At 43.0% G+C, this 21,162-nt stretch overlaps 2 protein-coding genes across 2 annotated transcripts in view; both read left to right on the top strand.

The window, feature by feature from the left end:
- LOC112564979 (growth hormone secretagogue receptor type 1-like) overlaps nucleotides 1-17,928 on the top strand; it is a 42,594-nt gene extending 24,666 nt beyond the window's left edge. The window contains exon 2 of the mRNA XM_025240180.1: nucleotides 17,763-17,928. Coding sequence (XP_025095965.1) covers nucleotides 17,763-17,893 — 131 coding nt within the window. The 3' untranslated portion in view covers nucleotides 17,894-17,928. The remainder of the gene's footprint in view (nucleotides 1-17,762) is intronic.
- Nucleotides 17,896-18,584, top strand: LOC112564980 (thyrotropin-releasing hormone receptor-like). Its single transcript, XM_025240181.1, has one exon. It carries the CDS (start codon nucleotides 18,212-18,214, stop codon nucleotides 18,560-18,562), a length of 351 nt encoding a protein of 116 aa, XP_025095966.1. The 5' UTR covers nucleotides 17,896-18,211; the 3' UTR covers nucleotides 18,563-18,584.
- Nucleotides 18,585-21,162: the final 2,578 nt, after the last annotated feature.

Below are 21,162 nucleotides of genomic sequence, written 5' to 3'. Positions count from 1 at the left end.
AACATCGGTATTCTTGCCTGCCACTACAGCAGAAGAATATTGTTGCGCAAATAGTATTTTAATGGTGAGTGTGGCTCAGTTCAGCAAGTCTATAAAGGTCTTAGAGTAAAATAAAAAAAAAATCGTTCAGGTCATGTTCAAGAAGCAATAATAAGAAATATCACCGGAATATGTTCTTGTGATACTTTCTGCTCTATTTCCAGCGATTTTTGCTGAGCGCTCGTGTTGTCCTTTAAAATTCATTCATTAATCCGTCACTGCCGAGTCATTACAAGAAAAGCAAATACAGTATTAAGCAATAGTAACAACAATACAAATGTGAATGGTGAAGAATGCTAGTAGATTCGCCTGTGTCCATAGTTATTCGCAGAATGAACATCCAGAAAGACGAAAGCGCGAGCACGCATACACACAGTGTTCGTGAAAGTGTTGGTGACAGCCATGTTCTCAGACGCACTGAGGGACGCTGTTGTCGACCCTTGCGGACAGAATTTAATTTGATGTTTCAAGTCTCTCTGACCAGCCTGACAAGATGGTTCATTGCGACACAACTGTCAAACCTTGCTGACACAATAACTTAATGTGATTTGAAATGGCTTTCAGGCCAGGCTGACAGAGCTACATGATGTGGAGTGCCCGGATGTCCGATCAACCAAAGGTTGGTGGGAGCGAGTCTCTGTCCTATTCTCCTGGTGGTGTCTCTCAAACCTTTCGCCCTAGACTTTGCTGAGCCGAAACACAAACTTTGTGCTCTAAAATCCGCCATCATCTGACATTTATAGACAACTATTCCACTGGATCGCTTTAGGGTTGGCAGGCTTGGCATTCGTCCTCCACAACTCTGTCTCTCTTTGTCTCTCTCTCACTCACTTTCTTTCTGTGTCTCTGGCTTTCTGTCTCTCTGTCTTTTTTTTGTTTGTTCCTTTTCTGTATTTGTCTCTTTGTCTCACTCTGTATCGCTCTCTTCCTGTGTCTTCCTTTATGCATCTCTTTTTCTTTCTGTGTCTTTGTCTCTCCAGAAAAGAGTTTGTGTCTCTGTCTCCCTCTACCCCTTCTTTTCTAAAAAAAGAAAATCATGTTTGAAGTCTGCTTTTATGCTGCATGAAAAAAATTCACTCTGATCTCACCTGTACATATCCATTGATTACTTCTCTGAAGATGATCAGACGATTTTATGGGCACTTTGTAGTATGCAAAGGATTCTGCGAGCACTTCATGGAATTTCCTGTCCTGTTTTTAATATTGAAGGGTTTCCGTGGATTTTTAACATTTTTCATGTTCGCTGGGTGTTTTATTGTAATGGTACTGGAGGGTTTGTTGGTTGGGGGAGTCGACGAGATTTAGTAGCCTTAGGAGGAGGATGAGAGGGAGGTAAAAAGTTGATGAAATTCTGTTGCATTAAAGGGTTCTTCGTTCTTCATTTCAGCTAAATACGATGTTGAAAACCAGGACTGTATATTTAATCTCAGACCCCTTCGCCCATCGACAATAAAAGCGGCTCTATTCAATTTTTTTTCTTTTCTTTTTTCATTGATCAAAGCCACTGTGGTCTGCGGTCGGTCGTGTTTCACTTTGCTCTATTTTAAGCCACCTCATTGACCAACAGTAACCCGGAAGATGTGACTGTGGCCATTTGTGACGAATGGGGAAAATTTCTTTTTTTCCTGTCGTCATGGCGGGACTGGCTTTCATTTACCTCGGCTTCTTGTGCTTCTTTCTTTTCATTGGCTATTTTTTGCTACCTATGTCACCAGTTCTATCATCCGATGTCTATGTCCATTTATCATCTTCCACCTTCTTTCTTGCATGCCTCTTCCATGAAGAAAACCAGTGACCCGGGAAGACAGAAAAAGAATAAAATATTGGTTGCCATGGATTCAGCAGTTTATCAGAACTGAAGAGAAAGAGAGACAGACAGACGCAAATATAGGTATACTAACTATTGGCAAATGTACACACACACACACACACACAAAACGTACGCGAGTGCACGCACTCACAGAGAGAAAGAGAGAAAGAAGGGACAAAAAGATTTGAAATTATCGACTCCTTCTTTGGTTTAGCTGCTGTGAGCTACCCTGGGCAGTATTATGTATGTGGTGTTACCTCACCCGGGTAAAAATTAGGCAAACAGTGAGACGCCGATAATTTGGAAAACTCTAAATGCATTCCAAACTAAAAAAAAAAAAATCGCCATCGGTAAGAAGAACTTCTGCTTTTCGTTCAGCGGGTCTGTCCTCATAGAATAACGGCGCTGGAATGACTAGGGTCAAGGTAATGAACCCAGCAGATTTCTAGGGATACAAGAAGGGTGAGCTTTGGATGGAGTTTAGTTTTGTTTAGAGAATTTTTTTAAAGCTGTTAAGATCGCCCAGCTTTGATTAATCTGGTTGTCTGCCCCTAACAGCTCTTCGGTGCTCTCCAGCCTCGGGGAGGTAGGGAACGTGCGCAGTGGCGTGGAATGTCCGTGCATTCTGTTGTCTCGTGCCTCAGGGACAGATGAAAGGCACCGCACTGTGTGTTTGTCGCCAATGTTGTCGGAACCAGTGCCGTTACCACAATGATGACAGTTACTGGTCGTGACAGTTATCTCCCTTCGGTTATGTGTAACTGTCGTCTCACTTTTACTTGACGCAAATTACCTTCTCAAAGCCATGTCGGATGGGTGCATGGCTGGCTATCTTTCTTTCTTATTTATTAGTTATATACTTATTTGTATACTTATTTGGAAATGTCTGACATCTTGTTCTCTCTGGAGTGGTCTCTGTGTGCTCCGTGCAAAGGGGCGGCAACATTGATTATGTGTCTGTGGAGAGTGGACGAGTCTCCCACGGTGCAAGTCCGATATATACACTTCGCGTATTCCTGCATTAGTTTTGTGTGAGCTTTATTTCCTCTCCTTTGTTGAGGTCTTCTGGGAAGAAGCGATGTAGGCGTAACTACATGAACTCGCTAACCCTGCGCTCCATTCGCTCCATTCTCGTGCAAGGTCAGGTCTTCGGTACATGGCCGGAGATGTTCGGAAATGTAGTCATCAGGGCTAAACAAAAGCTTTTGGCCGTTAACATTAAGATTTCTGTCCTTAAACACTCTGTTGTCGGGGTGCTTAAAGGTAAAGAAGTACTGGAGAGTCGCTGTACACATGTTGTCTCGGCTGCCGCCAATAGGAAGATGAATACAGTTGTCACGTGATCGGTGTTTCAGTGTTGGATGAACAACATGAGATAAGGTACAAAATCGTGCATGCAGAGAAACATACGCTGGGCAAAAGTGTTGAAAATATGATGCGTATATCCTTAATCTGTGTGAACATATGTGAGGTAAATAAATGAAAAATAGTCATGGGGAGAAAAATTTCTTTATTTTTTTTTTTTACCGTTTACATATATATGCTCGCGCGAGCACGTACACACACATATCATATATTTCCGTGCATAAATTACAAACATACATAATACATTCACAATACATATAAATGCATATCACACTTATATTCTCTGTTCCTCTAGACATAAGCGCGCACACACAAACACGCACGCCGGCCATTTTTGCATTGTTTTCTTGGAACAATGCTGTTGGCAGCTGCTTTGCAAAGAAAGCATTGATAAACGGCCTGCCGTTGCCTTATTATTGAAGGTAAGTGCACGAAAGTATTCCCCGGTGCATTTGACTTCCCGTACATCTTTCTGCACGCGGGTAAAAGAACGCCAGACACGCGGCAGCTGGATCATCAACGACACGTTGCACTCAAAGTTCGCGGAATCACGCTCGTGAGGGAGCATGCTCTCAGCAAATGAGACAAACTCAGGACATGGACAGCATAAAAAGGAACGGAAGGATAAACAATAGCACTGACGAAGTATTCAAAGAAAAACGACGAAGATGCAAAGAAGAATGAGGAAACGGAATGAGACACGCTCGGGGGTGGAGCGAGGAGACTAGTCATTGGAAATCAAAGAAGTTTGAACACAAGTAAAAGATTAACTTACATTGTGTAGGCTGCTGTTAGAAGTCCTCGTGAAAGATATGTTTTACAGTAATCAAGCTTTGCTAGAACAAACCCATAGACAAGAGTGTTAACAGCTTGAGTAGACATAACATAGTGGATGGCGCTGATGACACGCACGGACAGCCGCGCATCTTGTGTACCACGGGTCATGTCAAGGTTTCTGATGGATGATGTTGTTGGCTTCACCTTCTTTGACATATAAGGGTGGACCGATAAGTTCTGATTGATTGCTTGCTTTTACAGAAGAAGAGAGCCTCCGTTTTATCGTCCTTATTTTCAGTTTGTTTTGTACCATCAAATCTTCGTCCTCACTTATAAAAGCTTCTAAAGTGGATGAGGTGGAGATGTACAGCTGCGTGTCATCAATGTGTAGCTGATGACATAGTGACACTAAGTGCACAAAGGCAGTATTTTCATGTACAAAATGAACTTAACGAAGTCAACTGCTGAGCCCTGGGCAAGCCTGTAAGACATTGGAGCAGAGTGTGACCTTTGACCATCGAAGAGCACAGATTTGAGATAAACTATGCTAGTGCGGTAGAAAAATGTTTAGTCAGTGGGGATCTGTAGATTTTAACAACATGTAGTGAATAATAAAATGAGTGCCGTTTCTGCAAGAGGAAAACACCATTACCTTGGCTAGGCAAGGAATAAGCTTCAAAGCGATTCATTGTCTCGCCCACCCAGTGCCAACGTGTTGCTCTTAACCGATCTGTTTGGGAATAAATAACTATGATCGGGTGGCAAGTGTGTGCAGTGAACTTTTAAGCCAGAGTTTTAAGTCACCCCACGGATGTGTATAGGTGGATTGATGCCTGTCTGCCAAGACCAACGCTTAGCCTCTTGCGAAGTTCTCCGCTGTTGGTCTCGGCGAGCCTAAACAAAGAATGTGACTAAACCGGAAGCTATGTCGTCTAACGCCTCGTTTTAGTAGTTAACTGTAAAAAAAATTGCCTGCCAGCAGTCCAGTAATCCAAGTTCGTGGTCACCCACAAGGACTACACACACGCAGGGTGTCAGCTAGCACTCAGTGCACCACGATGCACACCACCACACACGTGTGAACAACTAAGAGCGACAAACCTGATCTCTGATGTTCCTTTTAGGGTAGCGAGGAGTGGGGTACTACCTCAATCGTCTGGGCGCAGCTCCAGTTTTAAGTTTATTCGCAGTTTCGTGAGTTTTTTTTTTTAACCAATATGTCAAGCTGCGTAGATGATACCTCCGTTTCCTTGCTGTCCTACGAGTAATGACACTTATTTTTTACGAGGCACGTGCCGGCAGAAACGGTTTTTTTTTTTTTTTTTGGTGGCACAAATGATATCTGTACTTTTTGACGCAAATGATACTGCATTTTTTTGAAACAAATGATATCTGTATTTTTTCTCTGAACGTCAAACGTTTTTGCTTTTGATTACTTTGCCTTTTCTGAAGTTTTTTCGCCACTTGGAGCAGACGGATAGCTTTACAAGACTTTGACACTGCGCAAGTCGTAAACAACACGGTGACTGAGAGCTTTGCTATAAAAGCCTTCACATGACGGCTGGAAGATGAAAGTATTCTTGTCAAGCTATCGCTTTCTGCGAATGAATTAAGCCAGACACTGCTGGAAAATGAAAAATCAAAGATTTACATTATATCTCTATTGTTTTGATATTTGTTTTGCCATTGCTTCAAACATACAACAAAAAAAAAAAAATGATGCTGCCAGCGGTTGCCATGGAAATGATCAAAGATGGTGCCGAGAGAAATTTTAAAAGCTTATAACTTGTTTTCTTTGTTGGGAGCAAGCTCTAAATTATTTCTAAAATGGTTAAACGTTAAAGCAAGATTTACATTTCAAAGTTTGGAAATCAGTAGATGGTTGGGCGATGGCTGAAATTGCAAATCCACACTTTTTGTCGAATCCTCAAGACTATTCCTGTCGTCTGTGGTTTGATCATGGATGCTTGTTGTCAAAAGGCATGCTTATTTTTCTTGTTTATTTTCTCCGTTTGGTGATGTCACCAGTGACAGAACACACAATTTCTGCGCCCGTTGTGGAATTTGAGCTGTCAACCGCTTCAGTTAGAGAATGAGCATCAACAATACAGTTGTTTTCACTTCTGAAACGACATAATTATAAATAAGTTTTACTAAAGTACAGAGATAGATCATGCGTTGAGAGTAAAATCAGAGCTGAAAGATGTAGATGGAGAAGCAGAGCATGTACCCTGGCTAATTTGTTATAAAAATGCAATACTAATATATGTTATTTTTTTCAAAAAATCAGAACCTTTATCTGTTATTTTGTTACAAAAAAGTGTATTGGTGGAGGAGGAGGAGGAGGAGGATGAGGATGAGGATGATTCGTAATTTTACCAAGTACCACATCTAGTGTGAGAGCTTCGAACAGACACTCATGAGGTATTGTTCAATAAGCAAGACAGCATTTGTCAGGTTATGGGAAAAAAATTCATGACTTCATTTCAAAACGCCAGTGTGAAACCTGTTCGGAGATTTGTATCTCCTTAAAAAAATTGTTAGCTCAGATTTTGAGTAATTGCATCTTTTAGTGAACCCACGCATTTGAAAATGATTTTGCACTCGAGTTTGCCTCTAACAAACCGTTTTGCTCGGCTTTAAAGAACGATGTGCAGCCATCTTTAGCACCACTCACGTCTTCGTCACTTACATTTCCTGGGTGTTTGTATCTCTTGTCCACCTCACCAGTCTTCCAGCCTCCTCCCCCCTACACACACACACACCCCACAACCCGACTTCTCCAATTTCTCGTCCTTCTCTTGTTGGCGGAAGTGGCCAAGGAATCTATAGACCCAGAAGTTAGCAGCGTGTTCGTCTCGCCTTTGATGAGTTTCCGCTCACTAGTTCTGTCCCCTCCCTTTCCTCGACCATCACCCCTCTACACACCCTCTTAGTATCTCGGTCAAATAGGACTCCTGTCTACCACATCTTTGGAATTCTGCATGGCCTTTTTGATTTCCCGATCCACACAAAAAAAATTGTGAGTTTTCATCATATTCTTGCTCTAATGTCGAATGTCGGTACAATTTGCTTTTCTTTTGACGAGCAGTCTGCGACTTGTGCTGAGTGACCGTTTGCCATTCACACGTTTCCGTTTGCTAAGTGCATGCAGCCATAAGACAGGCGGCGAGGATGGTGAAGGTGGAGGCTGGCGGCGACATCTGGATGGCTACAAGCGAAAGGGATGAAATGTTCTCCTGTTTCAGTGGATGCTGGTGTCTCCTTGCCGTGTGGTCGTTGCCGCTTACCGGGTCTTGAACACCCGGTCCTTCCCGTCATCTTGTATCCCTAGTTTCATTGTGCTTCCTAGTTTCATGGGCCTGCTATGGATACGGTGGACAACTTACGCTAATTAAACATCCACCAAGACCAGTATTTTGTTTCTTTTTTGCGTTAGAGTTGTGCTAGATCCTTTCAAAAAGGGATTTTCGATATAAAGAACAAAAAGTGAGCACACATCAGCAGGAAGAGATTAAGTTAAGAATTGCAATCTCGTGATTGTCAACAGATGAACATTATAAACATATGATCCTCCCTCGCCAGCTAGATGTAGCCTTGACAACCTATCCATGTATAGCCTTCCATGCGTGGTGTCAGCCTCGGACGACAGGCTGTGGCTGGTGAGAGGAAGTGTTGATTCCGAGGTTCTTCCTGCCGACGACTTCCGATTGTACAAGGGAGGTAAAGCCCTGCTACAGAGTTATGGCCGCTGGAACATGGCGACAGAAGTGTTGGATTCTGGCAGCTTCATGGATGGGCAGGCGCGTGTTTCTACCCACACAACAGGACTTGAAACCATACACCGCGGTAAAACGCTCAGCGCGGCTATTAAGGGGAGATTAATCACCTAGCTAAGCGCCACAAATCATTTTCTGCTCCACCTTGTGGAAAATTATGGTTTAGTGTCAGTTTGGTGTTTTTTTTTTTTTTTTTTGCTTCATCTCTCCTAAGCAGCTGGGATGGAATTTTTGTCTCTCCACTTCCTACACCCCTCTTTCCCCGATTCCCCTACCAGCCACCGAGCATAATGAACCAGTCCAATCGATCACAGTGAAGTATACTATTGATTCTTCGAACAGTTACATCCGCCGTTAAATTAGAAAAAAAAAGTCTTGCGGTTGTGAGTGTATCCTTTAGTTTGACTCCACTGCTAACACACACACAAGTGTGGATAGCACTGGTTTGGGGAAACTTTGACTAAGTTATAGTCAGACTGGCAGAAGCTAAGACATTATTTTTGATAATGTACTGCAAGTGTTGTGAATCATTTCTTCTTACAAAGTTCTTTGCTCCCACATTGTTTCTGCTAAGATGTTGTTTAGCAGGTGGTTTAATGCCAGAACGTTCTGATCCCTTCCCATGTGTACTGAACATCCAAGAAAACTTGATTTAATAGAGTGTCACGTGAACTGAATCCCGCCAACAGGATGTAAAGACCAGACATCTTGCTTATAGACCATCAGCTTGCAGGGAACCGCGGCAGACAGACCTCCACTCTCACGAGACGAGGTGCACGGTATGGGGCTTGACAGTATGGCAATGGCATCGTGGTGTTAGTCCCAGAAGTGACCAGCGTCCAGTGTCTCGTCGCAACGACATCCAGATGAACCGTTGCCCTGCCAGTTCCAAGCTATAGTTTTGGCCAGCGTGGTGGGAGACCAGTCTGACAATATGGAGTGGTGTTTACTGCTGCAGTGCATCTGCACATGGTGGTGTCGGAGACAGTGGAGTTGCGTGCGCGGGGTGAGGAAGCAGGACGGCGGGAAGGCTGGGTCAGCATGACCATTGGTGATGAGACCCTCGGCTGACAGGGATGAGGAGACACTCACGACAGAGCTCGATCCCAATTTAGAGAAATACAAATGAAGATCTCCCCAAGCGAATTCGTTTCTTATCCAAAAGCAATGCTTCATATTCGGAGGGCTTATTCGAGACAAATGTGATGAAACAAGCCGTTGACATTGTTGACTTTGAACTGGTACCTTTCCCATGCTGCCTGGCAATGGCCGTCTGAGGACAGCTGGAGCCTGGTGCTTAAGGTGTTACAGGCTGCACACATTTCCACTCCTCTCCCTCCCCCAGAAAGAGTTATCGGGCCTGGGATAAGTCGGTTTGAGTGGGAAGGAGGCTGGAGGACCCAGGCTGTGATTCTTGTCAAGATCCTGTCGACTAGACGTAACCGAAAAGTTCGTTGGATTTCTTGCTTGATTTTTTTTTTTCTTTTTTTTTTTTGAAAGTGAGTTAGTGTTATTGTTTTGTCTGGTTTTTTTTTTATCGTCAAGCGGTTGTTTTTGTTGTTGTTCTTTGGTTGTTTTTTTTGTGTGTTTTACGTTCAATGTTAAACAGCTAACATCCGAGTTTGGTCTTATTCACTGGTCTGTGTATGTGTGTGTGTGTGAGAGATAGACCTATTGTCTATCTTTTGTCTCTTTGTTTCATTCCTTCCTCCTTTTATTGTCTCACCTTATTCCTTTTCTCTTTTGACTAAATCCGACATGCAAAGCACAACCCACTTAAATATCAAGTTAAGTTATTACTTTAGATGACATCGTCAATGACAACAGCCAATAACAATAGAAGTGTATAATCGGCGAAACGAAAGAGAGAGCTAGAACAACGCACCTTCCTTGAGTGACCCCCTTATTATATAGGAACATATTTTATTTTGTTAACCGGTGGAAGGAGTAACTTATCCTCAAACAGCTTTATACATGGAAAGAAAGAACTAGGCAAGTAGACAGAGAGAAAGAAAATGTTGATGTCAGAAGCATCGGGTTTAATTTTCGGACTGAATGGACATGTTACAGCCAAGGCACGACCGGCTACCACATGTCTAGAGCATGTTTGCCTTAGTCTGAGGACGCTCGACAACCATGTCTGGGGTTTCTCTTGACGAAACATCCGGTCTGTCTCCTCACAATGCCGTCGAGTCCCTGGACACCATCAGCATCCGACCACATCTTCGTCACCTCCATCAACAAGTCCCTCGCCATATCGTTAGAGCACCAAATGATTGCGACAGCCGTCTTCCGTTCTTTTCACACACCTTCCATCAGTTCAAGTCTGCCTCAACCCAGAAATAAATAAATTTAAAAAAAACGCACTTGTCGTCCTTTTACCGTCTTCCCTCCCCTACCTTTCCCCCCAATTTCAGAATAACGAACCTTGGTAAGGCGCAGATTCCATTCTCGAAAGATTTATATAACTTTTTTCCCGTACCACAGAGAGCCTCCCCTTTCATCAGTTCCTCCCACAGACATGGGCTCAAAAGTTATCATTTTGACTGCCTTCATACATTCCCATCATGCAACTGCTTTAAAAGTAGTTTTTACATCTTTCTTGACTTTCATTTTTTTTTTCAATGTGAAGACACGGGGTAACTTACTCGTGAGATTATATAGCACACCCCATTTTGCCTTCGAAGAACATTTTTCTATTTGTGAAGAAAGCCTCCCTCCTATCCGCAGATTACCAGGGTCTATGTGTCAGGTCTGTAACTAGAACAGCCACAGGTATGTTCAGGAAAGTATTTCTTTTCATAATGTGTTTCCAGTAAGCTTACTTTTGTCGTATATGGCAGCTTGAATATATATCATTCGCAGACTAGAAGACAAAAGAGGGGAAAACGCTGACAAAGAAATAACAAGAAAAGATGTCAAGATGATGTGATATACTGAATGACAAGGAAGCCTACTGTGCTATTAAAATACATGCAACGGACAAAACGGTTTCTAAAATCGCCAACTTTAATCATAAAAAAAAATCATGAAAGTATCGATGACATTTCTAAGGTTCAGGGGAAATTACGGATGTATATTCTAGTAATGAACAATTAGTTTGCAATAGTCTATTCTAATGACTCATAACTCAAGGTAATCATACTTTAACTTTTCCAGACGTGCAGACATATTTTACAGCAGAAAAAAAATGGAAAAACATTTTTCAAATCTACAATCGCTGTTACTGCCATTGACTGACCTACATGAGACAGTTGTCTGACGAGAAAGGAAGCCTGTAATTCAGTCAATTTTGTCTCAGACATCTCCGTTTGATTTTTTTTTTTTTTTTTTTTTTTTTTTTTGCCCCCAGCAGGCTGAATTTGCTTTCACAACGACAGTACTCGCCTGAGGTAATCTGCGGTTTGAAAGGTTTATGTGCATTTTACAGTCGGGCTTCGAACAAGTCTTTCTCGAAAAAGTCTCCCAAAAACGCGAAAGAAAATTAAAAAGAAGATGAGGAGGACACGTGACCGTAGCAGAGGGACAGCTAACTGGGTTCAAGTGCAGTCAGGCTCGACGTAGTGCAGTCAGGCTCAACGTAGTGCAGTCAGGCTCAACGTAGTGCAGTCAGGCTCGACGTAGTGCAGTCAGGCTCGACGTAGTGCAGTCAGGCTCAACGTAGTGCGCCCAGTCGGAGTTAATCACTGCCTCAAACAAACAAGACCAACTTCATTTCTTCCTCCGTGCGGGTTCCTTGAGCAGAAGGGGAGGTCAGTGCTGACGTGGGCAGGAGGAGTGAGTGCGCAGGTAATGCGCCAGCACAAGCTGCTGCTATTAGCGCGCATCTTGTTGACTTCCGGTCTGAGAAATCGGAACGTCTAACAAGCTGTCATATCCGCAACATTTGGAGGGAAGCTGGGAGGCTAGGGAGGAGAATATTGCACTCACTTTAGGTCTGCATCTTCACCTACGCGTGCGGAATCTCAAAAAGACAAATTAAGTTTATTGCAACACTCAGAAAAAATTCGCTAGCAGACTTCTTTTTTTTTTTCTCTCTAATTTCAATGCTTAGTTTTTTTTCTGTATGTCCTCTTACCTTTCTTTTTTTCTTTTGATTTTTCTTCTTTTTATGTGGAACGAGGGGAGAGCACATAGTGCTTTTACATTTATATAGCAGAAGAACACCCGCTAAAAACTGTGTTGCTGCTCATCAACACGTATATTGTGATTAATAACAGGAGAGCATCAGGAAAATAGAATTCTCTCCCTCGATTTTGTACACTCTTAAGAACTCTGTGTGTGTGTGTGTCCCCCTCTCTGTGTCCCTCTCTCTCTGTCTGGGTCTCTTCCTCTGTCCCGCTCTCTTTTTTCTCTGTGTGTCCCTCCCTCTCTATCTGCGTCTCTCTCTGTCCCCTACTTTCTTCTTTCTCTTTTTCTCTCTCTGTCTTTGCAATGATTTTTCTCCATCCATTTTGTCGCTAGGTTCCCCATATTCGCTTCTCTTTCTTAGTAACGTCTTCCTGTGTACCTGACATGCGCATTTCTTCACCTGAGTGATGAACCCCGTGTTTTATAAAATCGCGAATTTTAAACGGCGGTGATTTCGGCTGTCACACACAATACGGTCATAGTCGGCGATTTGCAACACTAATTCCTGCCTGTCTCACTTGCCTCAAGTTTTGCTGTGAAAAGACTGCTTTGTCACTGTTTCCGGAAAGGTCATTTTCCACTTTTTCTCTAACAAGCTGTCAACTATTAAGAGCTGCTTTCAAAAGACACAAAAAAACCAATACATTCTCTTTGGACCTGTAAAAATTGTACGGGGACGAGGCAAAGAATGTGCTCTCTGGGTAAAAATAAAAGAATTTCTGTTTTGAAAACAGCGAATGCATGTGCCAGCTACTTTTCAGAAAATTTGCACGTGTCGTTCGTGAAAGTAGCCTGGTTTCCAAAGTGTTTGCTGTGAAGACCACATTAATAGCAAGTGTTTTGCTTCTTGCTTTCAGTTTTGTGTTCATGCTCGAAATTCTCAATGGCACTCATTTGTGTCCTCTCTTTCCCTGTCGTCCTTTCAGTATTACGTAATGAAGCAAAACTTTCAAGCTAAACAAGAAACAAATCTTGTTTACAAAACAATTTCCGGATCAACTGATGTTTGAAAGTTTTGATGGGTGCAACAAGGGAGATGAAAACTTTACCTGGTGGAAGCCTTGATCTTCAAGTGCTCTTAGTCCTTCCAAGCTTTATGGGCTTTGAGAAACATTTACACTGTGGTTTCTTCTGTAAAGAAGTGAGTACTCTCATTGCGACAATCAAGACCTATGTTTAAGACCCTTAAGGGGAGAGACTGGTTTGTCACAGACTTATGATAACAAGGTCAGATTGCGATTGGTCAAAGTTTGAAGAAACAGATGAAAGCCACGTGTGACCATTGCAGGCTGTGCCGTGATTTGGAAAACAGACCTTCTGTGGTTGAGAAGACGATGTCCATGCTTTCTCTTTTTCCTTTTTTTTTTTTTGATTGTTTGTTTTTGTTTTTGCTGCTGCTGACGACGACGACGACAACGATGATGATGATGTAGGTTGCCAGCGTTTTCAGTGGGAAAGGTGAGCGAAAGTGAATTCAAACAATAACTAGGAGTGCCTTGTATACACCAGTCCTAATGTTTATGAAGTTCTTTGCTTACGCATGCATGCATACTCACAAGCACGCACTGAGAAATACCATTTGCACACGCTACTTTAAAAAAAAGACAAAATTTTATCGAGTGTTGCTCAGCCCACGTGACGGGCATCCTTAAGGACTTCCTTTGAACACACAGTCATCGCCCACTCGTCTTTCTGTGTGCTGTCACCTCTCTGTAAGCTTTGCTTACTTCTACCTGTTGCCGACATTGCTTCACCCAGGTAACAAAAATTTAAATGACAGCAAGTAACAGAGGACGCATGTTTCGAGTTCCACAGCTTTTAGCGAACTTTTGACGAGCTTTTTGCAAACCGATCAGATTTCCAAATACGCTAGACTGCCCTCCAGTCAATAACATACAAATACGATGTTTACTTGTCGTCAGGTGGAGACAGCTGCATAGTTTCGTAAACTATCGAAACAAAACTGAACTATTTTTCTAATCGGAGTATATTATTAACTTGGCGGTTTGTTTTGTTATTGTTTTAGGCTTGCAGGTGGACAATACAATCGGTTTGAATCCTAATATAAACTTGCAAAGGGATAAAATGAAATTATTTATATGAAAAATATTTTTATACAGTACTTCTTTTTTTTGTTTTGTTTATTTGGTTTTTGTTTGTTTGTTTGCTTGTTTGTTTGTTCATCTTTGCGTGTTTTTTTCGTCCTTGTATGAAACACTGAACTCAAGACTTCTTTCTGTCTGCTCGTCTTTTGTCCTACATCCGGTCGTCATAATAACTCATCTCCAAAAACAACGTTCGATGTTTTTGAGTTACTTTAGAAGAGCGAGATAATATTTTAAAAGGATTTTCTGTATTACATTAACATAAACTGTATTCATAAATTTGTACCAACTTCACACGTTGGGGAATGTTTCGAGTTGACTTTGTATGTTTAACGCCTTCCTACAAAATATTTATATTGTATTTAAAAGATATATAATGTTCTTCACCCGTTTTTCTCACAAAATGGCGCTTGTTTATTGTTTAGCTGCTCTTTCCCCGAGGCCTATGACTTGCAGACCCTTCCCTCTCTCTTCTTCCTCTCTCTTTTCCTTTCTCTCTCTCTCTTCCCTTCTCTCTCTCTCTCCCCTCTACCCTGTATCTGTACGTGCCTCAGGGCTGCTAAAGGTGGCGTGCGTCCGAATCCTTTTATTTTCATTCGGGTGTAAAACATGGCGCGAGGTGGAGTCGTGCTCCAGAGCACTAAAACCGTATTTGTTGTTCATTGCTGTTATAAAAAGTCCATCTATCTGTCTGCGCTCACTACCAGGACTGGTGAGGGGCATCAACAGCTGCAGCAACAGAGATGGCGGGGCGACGACGAAATGATGATGATGATGATGATGATGATGATGATGATGATGATGATGATGATGATGATGATGATGATGATGATGCGAAGTGACACCAGCAAAGTTTTAATACTAGTATAAAGTCTTACACAGAGCGACTGGCGGCCCAGCTAAAGATCAAGATTTATTTTTCTCTTTTTCCCCTTTCTCATTCGCTACTCCACTGATCCGTTGCGAAGTGCGTTGAATGCGCGTTTAAATTAGACATCGATGCTGGGTTTTAGGGACGGCTCTAGGAGATTTATTGTGCACGTCTGTGATAGGTCGACGACTTGCTCAGATTAACTTTTCATACTTTTTTGTTACAACAAATCAAGGAATTGCGGAAAGTTTTATCCTTCTCTGTGTGTGTGCGTGTGCCTCGACTACTGCCATCAACAGCCTAGTTCCCTTTGCTGTTATTCCGTGTAGGCCTGCGGTAAGCCAACACTACTCACTCCTCCTCTGGAGACCTTGCTGTCCTCTTCACGCTGGCCGATGACTCACACGAGAACCTCTCATTTCCCTCGGCTTTGGAGGGTAACTTGATGAAGCATCTTCACACACTTCAGTCGTTGGTATTACTTTAAAACCAGACGGATCCAGACGGGGTGAATATCTGTTGGCGACGATCTGAGGTTCGGTTCATCTCCCTCCCACTTCGCAAAGAAGTGGCACTGCGAGAAAGAACAGCGCCTCGAGGATTGTCCGTAACACTCTCCAGACCAAGGAAATTGAATGGAAGTTTAATGCTCAAAACATGTAGTTGCTGCTAAGGTTTCACCAGACATCCTTCATGACGCTCCAACAAGGCCTTCTGAAGCCGCATCGTCAACATTTTTGTTTTGAAAACTATTGCCGATCGTTAAAGCCATTCGTCGAAACTAATTCCGAATAAAGTTTGCTTTTATTTCTCTTTTTCACTCCTCTTTTTTGCATCCCAGTGAAGGTTTAATGGTTGGCGAGGGAGGATGGAACATGTTCAAAATATTGGCCTGCATCTCCCCCACCCCACTAACATCCTATCACCTCCTTCGCGATAATGAAACATAAAGACTTGTTTCTTTCACTTGTTTCTCTGCTCTGCTCATGCCCATTAAGATCCTAACAAAGTTGCGAAGTTTGAGGATCTTGGAATGCTTGTTTCATCATAACGCCTTAATAACTGAAGGGCAGCATGAACTGGTCCTGCTTGGTGCCTCCTTGACTTCAAGAACTGGAAGAGAGACACTGTCATCCCACCATCGATCCCAGCTGACGTCACTGACCCATAGACACCAACTACTTTAAAATCATGGCTTCTCCAAACCTTCTACATTCCCATCCCCGCGCAAAAAGAGTATCGAACCAATGTCTAATTTAAAAGTTCCTATGTCGCTTCTGAAGGGACAAAATGAAACTGTCTGTGAAAACAGAAAACTATAGCTAGCAGCATTTCTATTTCTCTGATTGACTATATATCCCATGTCTGGAACCATCCCACTATGAGAATAGTGAAATATTTATTTCTTCGCTTTCTATTTTTAAAATTTGCACTTTAAAAAAAAATGTAGTTTTCCTCGTTACCTCCCATCTACCAAACTGGCTAAAACATCTCATGAGAATATCAAATTATCTCACAAATCGTATGAGCAACCAAACTGACTAACATACCGCAAAAGCAGTTTAACAGCACTGCTAATAGTACTGTTTGGTGCGTCAATGAAGAAACAGAGGAAAGCTAGACGAAAATTAGAACCAGCATGGTTTTCAACCCTGTTTCAATCCAATCGTCATGTACAAAGAATCCTATTTTTTTAAAATAACTTCCTACATAAAAACTAGAAAGCGGTGGTGCAAAAAAGGGATCAAGTGGACTGTATGGAGATGACAACTTATTATCTTGTCGACCCACGTTGGCCCAGAGATATTCCTTCCATCGACTGAAACCATAGCTGTGGGAAGGCGCTGGGTGGGCGGTGAACTCGTCCGTCGAGACACACTTTCGCTATTGACCAGTCTCTGAGCAGACCGTGTGTCTCCTTTCGTGTCTGTTTTAAGGTTTCCATGAACATTCCTTGCGATCAAAACGCATAAACGTATATTTTTTGCTGTACCAGAGATTGTGTCCTGTCCTGTCAGAAGTAGGAATAAAGCACCTCTTCCTTTAAAGAGAAGGGTTTGTAAGAGAACTGCTTTTGATGAAGAACCTATGGATTTATCGGATTCTTGAGTCTTAACACAAACTAAATAAAGTGATTTGCTTTCAACATGAATTTAATCCATTGTAAAAAAAATGTGAAGTGTATGCGAAACAACAACAGCATAGAAAGATGTCATTTTGTCAAACAAGCGTTCAAGCATTTGTTTTAGCTGCAAGCTTTGAACTGGTTTCATGAAGGAGGGTGAATAAAAGATAAAGTTTACAGTTGCGAGGTCGGGTGCGAGGTGTATCAAACCTCTTGTCCAAGCCTCCATCTTTATTCAAGCAAATATGACGAATCTTGTCTTCTGCGTGAAAAAAAATTCTTAAAACAGATATGTGAACCCAGAAAAATATTCTTAACACATAAATAGACGTAGATGTTTCACATGAAATACTGTTTTATAATCTCGTTTTTAAGCTGTTGTCCTTGTTTTAATTAATCAAAGTAGGGAAATCTCTCTCTCTCTTGTTTTATTTCCTTTAACAAGGTACACTTCAAACAAACCAAAGGGTTTGCTTGATAAAGAATTCATTTGTTCTCTCTCATACACACTTTGCTGACAGATTCTCGCCTACCCTTCGACTGATTATTATCTGATCATGGATAATTGTGATAATTGACATTAACATTGACTGGCGCTATTAGTTACTCTCTTTGTACACAAACAACTGGGCTCGGTAGTTTGACAGGCACAAGAGAGGTGTGGAATAGTCGTTAGGCAGAAAACAATCAGTTTGTATGTGTGCAGGCAAATCAAGTGTTCATTAATCTAACAGGGAATATTCCCTTGTCCTGTGTGCAGGCAAACTGACGGTGTTCCTAGAGAACGCAGTGACCCTGGCATCCATCCTCATCATTCTGAGTGTCAGCTTCGAGCGCTACTTACGCCGTGTGCTACCCGCTGAGGATGTACTCCACGGAAAGCCGCTTTAAGGCCATGGTGTTGATGGCTGTCATGTGGCTGGTGGCGCTGGCACTGACAGCACCCTTCCTGGCCATCGCCTACACCCGCCGCGAGTACCACTACGTGGAGAAGGCGGAGGTGGACGTGTGCACGAGCCGCCTGGAGCACGTCTGGCAGTACGGCTACATCATCGCTCGCTTCATCGTCGTCTTCGTCATTCCCATGTGCCTGCTGGTCTTCCTGTACTCGCGCATCATCGTGAAGGTGGCGGTGGACACCATGGATTGCCGCCAGATGACGGACCGCGCACGTCTCAGGGCCAGCGCTCGCGCCAGCAGCTCGTCATCATGCTCATCGGCATCATCGTCCTCTTCTTCGCCTGCTTGCTCCCCTTCCGCATCATGGCGCTGTACAGCGTGCACCAGCCGCCGGACCTCAGCCCCGAGACGCACCTCAACATCATGCACTTCTGTCGCCTCCTGCTGTATGTCAACAGCGCCGGCAACCCCATCATCTACAACCTGGCCTCCACTAAATTCCGCCGCGCCTTTGCGCGCGTGCTGTACCGCCTGGGCTGTCGTCTGCGCGTCCTCACGCGCGGAATCACGTCGGAGGAGAACGGCACACTACGCCGGACTACGGTCACGCACTACACCTCCGTCAACAGGGACGAGGGCCCACGGACACCGTCTGACTAGAGGACTTGAGGACTCAGCACACGGCGCCCTGCACGCGGGTGTGACGTAGTTAACGAGGGTTGCGGCGTGGCTGTGGCGGCGGCGGCGGTGGCGCGGCGGCGGTACAATTCGCAACAGTAGTGTGTGCGCGAGTGTGTATGTGCGCACGAGCACCCCGTGTGTGTAGATGCGTATGCATCTGTACGCATGAGTTTATATTTATAAACATGAGTGCATATGTGAATGTAAATGAGTGCATGTGTTCGTGCGCGCATATACTGCATTTATGTGTGTGTGTCCGTGCATTGTGTGCTTGTGTGAATTTTACCACCCGTCACGTAGCTGCTTGCAATCTTGCCTTCCCTCCATGGGCAAGAGAACTAAGAACTGAAGTTCACTTTGAAAATAGAAAGTTCACTATGAGAATATAACCTTGTGCTGAGTTCCTTCAGACGACCGAAAGAACAAGAAGAGGAGGAGGGTTTCTTGTGAGTCACTGTATTCAGCTACCAACTGCAGGACAACACATCGCCAACGCAAAACACACACACACACACATATATTATCAGACACCTGCACGTGCGCACACACACACCATCTCACCACTTGCTACCCGCTTCACGGACGCCGGCGAGAGTTCCGGTGGAGGACTTCTTACTTCATCTGTAACTGTTTACAGAAAGCTTATTGACAATCTGCCTCTGCAGCGGCTTGAAACATTTTTTCTTTATTTTTACGCTCCATGCTCCACGTTCTGTAACCTGCATCAGCTTTAAATGTTCTTTTTGTGTACACGAGGGAGATACACAATCCATGGATGATGTGATCCACACCTTCTGGTAGCGTACACACTCTTGCTGAAGTGAAGGAGGATTATTGAGTGGAGCGACAAAACTAACAGACTGGATAAATGTTTTAGCCACACAATATTTTAAAATCATCCTATGTCCATGTCATAAGTTGATAAATGTATGTTGCTGTAGTCTCGATGCAAAGTGTGTTTCGTGCGTAGCTTGAATGGCTGGTTTCGAAAGATACGATCTTGCAGATAAGTAAAACTTGTAGACGTCTCGTAGATGGCTCCAGCTTAAAGTTGTTACAAATCTTTAAGGTTGTACTGTACTTGCAATTAATTACAAATGTGTTTATTTGATTCCCCCGGGCATCCAGAAGCCTAGTGCACAACTGGATGGCAATGCCCAGCACTCAGTAAAAATTCTTACAAGGACGTTGTAGCTGACTGCTAGAGCGTCTACACATGTCTACAGCCATCTTCAGGCAATGGTGGGTGGACACACCTCTTGTGTCCTCTCCGAAAAATTATAGTTTATCCTTTATGTCCTTAAGTTAAGCTGACATGACATCTTTGTGGCCTGTAACTGTCTCTGATGGTGAACCATCAGCATAACACCAAACACCCTCACAGTAAACTCACCTAACACTTTGTAATGTTCTCATCACGTGGAATATCCGGTTGACTTGATGTAGATTTTTTTTAAAGTGTATTTGTGATGACAAATGTGAAATGTCTTTCGGACGAGTTTTAATACCGCTATGTTCCACATTGATAACCGAGCCTCTCCTACCTCCCCCCGTTGAGCTATTTCGGATGTCTTCACACTGTAGCCACTGAATTTGTTTATAAATATTAGAGCACCACTTTTTTGCAGGATAAAATTATAATCGTTCGTGCAGTTTCTAATTCTCCTTGGTCGTGCGTGCTGTGTTCCCACCCACTCTCCACCCCATGTCCTCTAAGCGAATTTAGAGAAATGTCTGATATTCCTGAGGCAACCTGCACAATTACTGTCTTATCAGGAGGACAAGACTTATAAGTCAAGATCTCAGTAGCTTTGCATAAACAAAACAAAACAAAAATAATAATAATACAAAAAACAAGTCTGAATCGTGCTTAAACGATTTTACAAAAAAACTCTTCTCCAAAAGCCAGTTGATGACAAAAAGGACAGCCAGAGTGTCATTACGATAAAAGTTAAGCCTCTCTTGCTGTCTCTTGCTGTAGCTTCTTCTGACTTCGAGTGCCATCGTGCCACAATGTTATTACCTCCCTTTCTATAAACTTTTCCAATCTTTTACAGCTTCTCAGAGAATATTCCTTTATGGAGGTAATCGTAGAGTCCGTTTTCTCCTGATGTCTTTAATGTTCCTGAAAATCTTTGTTTAAGAACGGCCTTGAGGAATTCTCCTTTTTTTTGATAATTATCTTTTCGCCTTAGAGTCTAGTTCCCCTCACTGATGTTTTGGGAAATCTGGTGACATAGTTTGGACCAATGGGAAACTGGCTTCTGGCGAAGTTCCTTCTGCTGCTTTCTATTATTATTATTGTTCAGGTTGGGAAACTTGCGTGTATAACATGTCTTTCTGTCAGAGGTTTCATTTTTTTGATCCTTTTTTGATGACAAGTTAATGGTCGTAGGCGATGACTGTGCTTGAGTGGCACGTGAAAATCGTGTGATTGACTTGGAGCAGTGACATGTCCTGCGGAGTGAGCGAAGAGTGTGAAGCTTGCCAGGAGGTAATGATAAGCAGTTGGCATCATTTGGTCCACTCACCCAGAGATCACAGGTACTACAGTTCTGGCATGTTTAACGCCCCTATCC

The sequence above is a fragment of the Pomacea canaliculata genome, linkage group LG5, assembly GCF_003073045.1.
Source record: "Pomacea canaliculata isolate SZHN2017 linkage group LG5, ASM307304v1, whole genome shotgun sequence".
Taxonomy (NCBI): domain Eukaryota; kingdom Metazoa; phylum Mollusca; class Gastropoda; order Architaenioglossa; family Ampullariidae; genus Pomacea; species Pomacea canaliculata.
The sequence above is the reverse complement of the archived record's forward strand: the minus strand, read 5'-3'. Positions and strand labels throughout refer to the sequence as shown.

Bases quoted from the DNA above. Each gene is read 5' to 3' on its own strand.
- LOC112564980 (XM_025240181.1), top strand. From the start codon at position 18,212: ATGCTCATCGGCATCATCGTCCTCTTCTTCGCCTGCTTGCTCCCCTTC.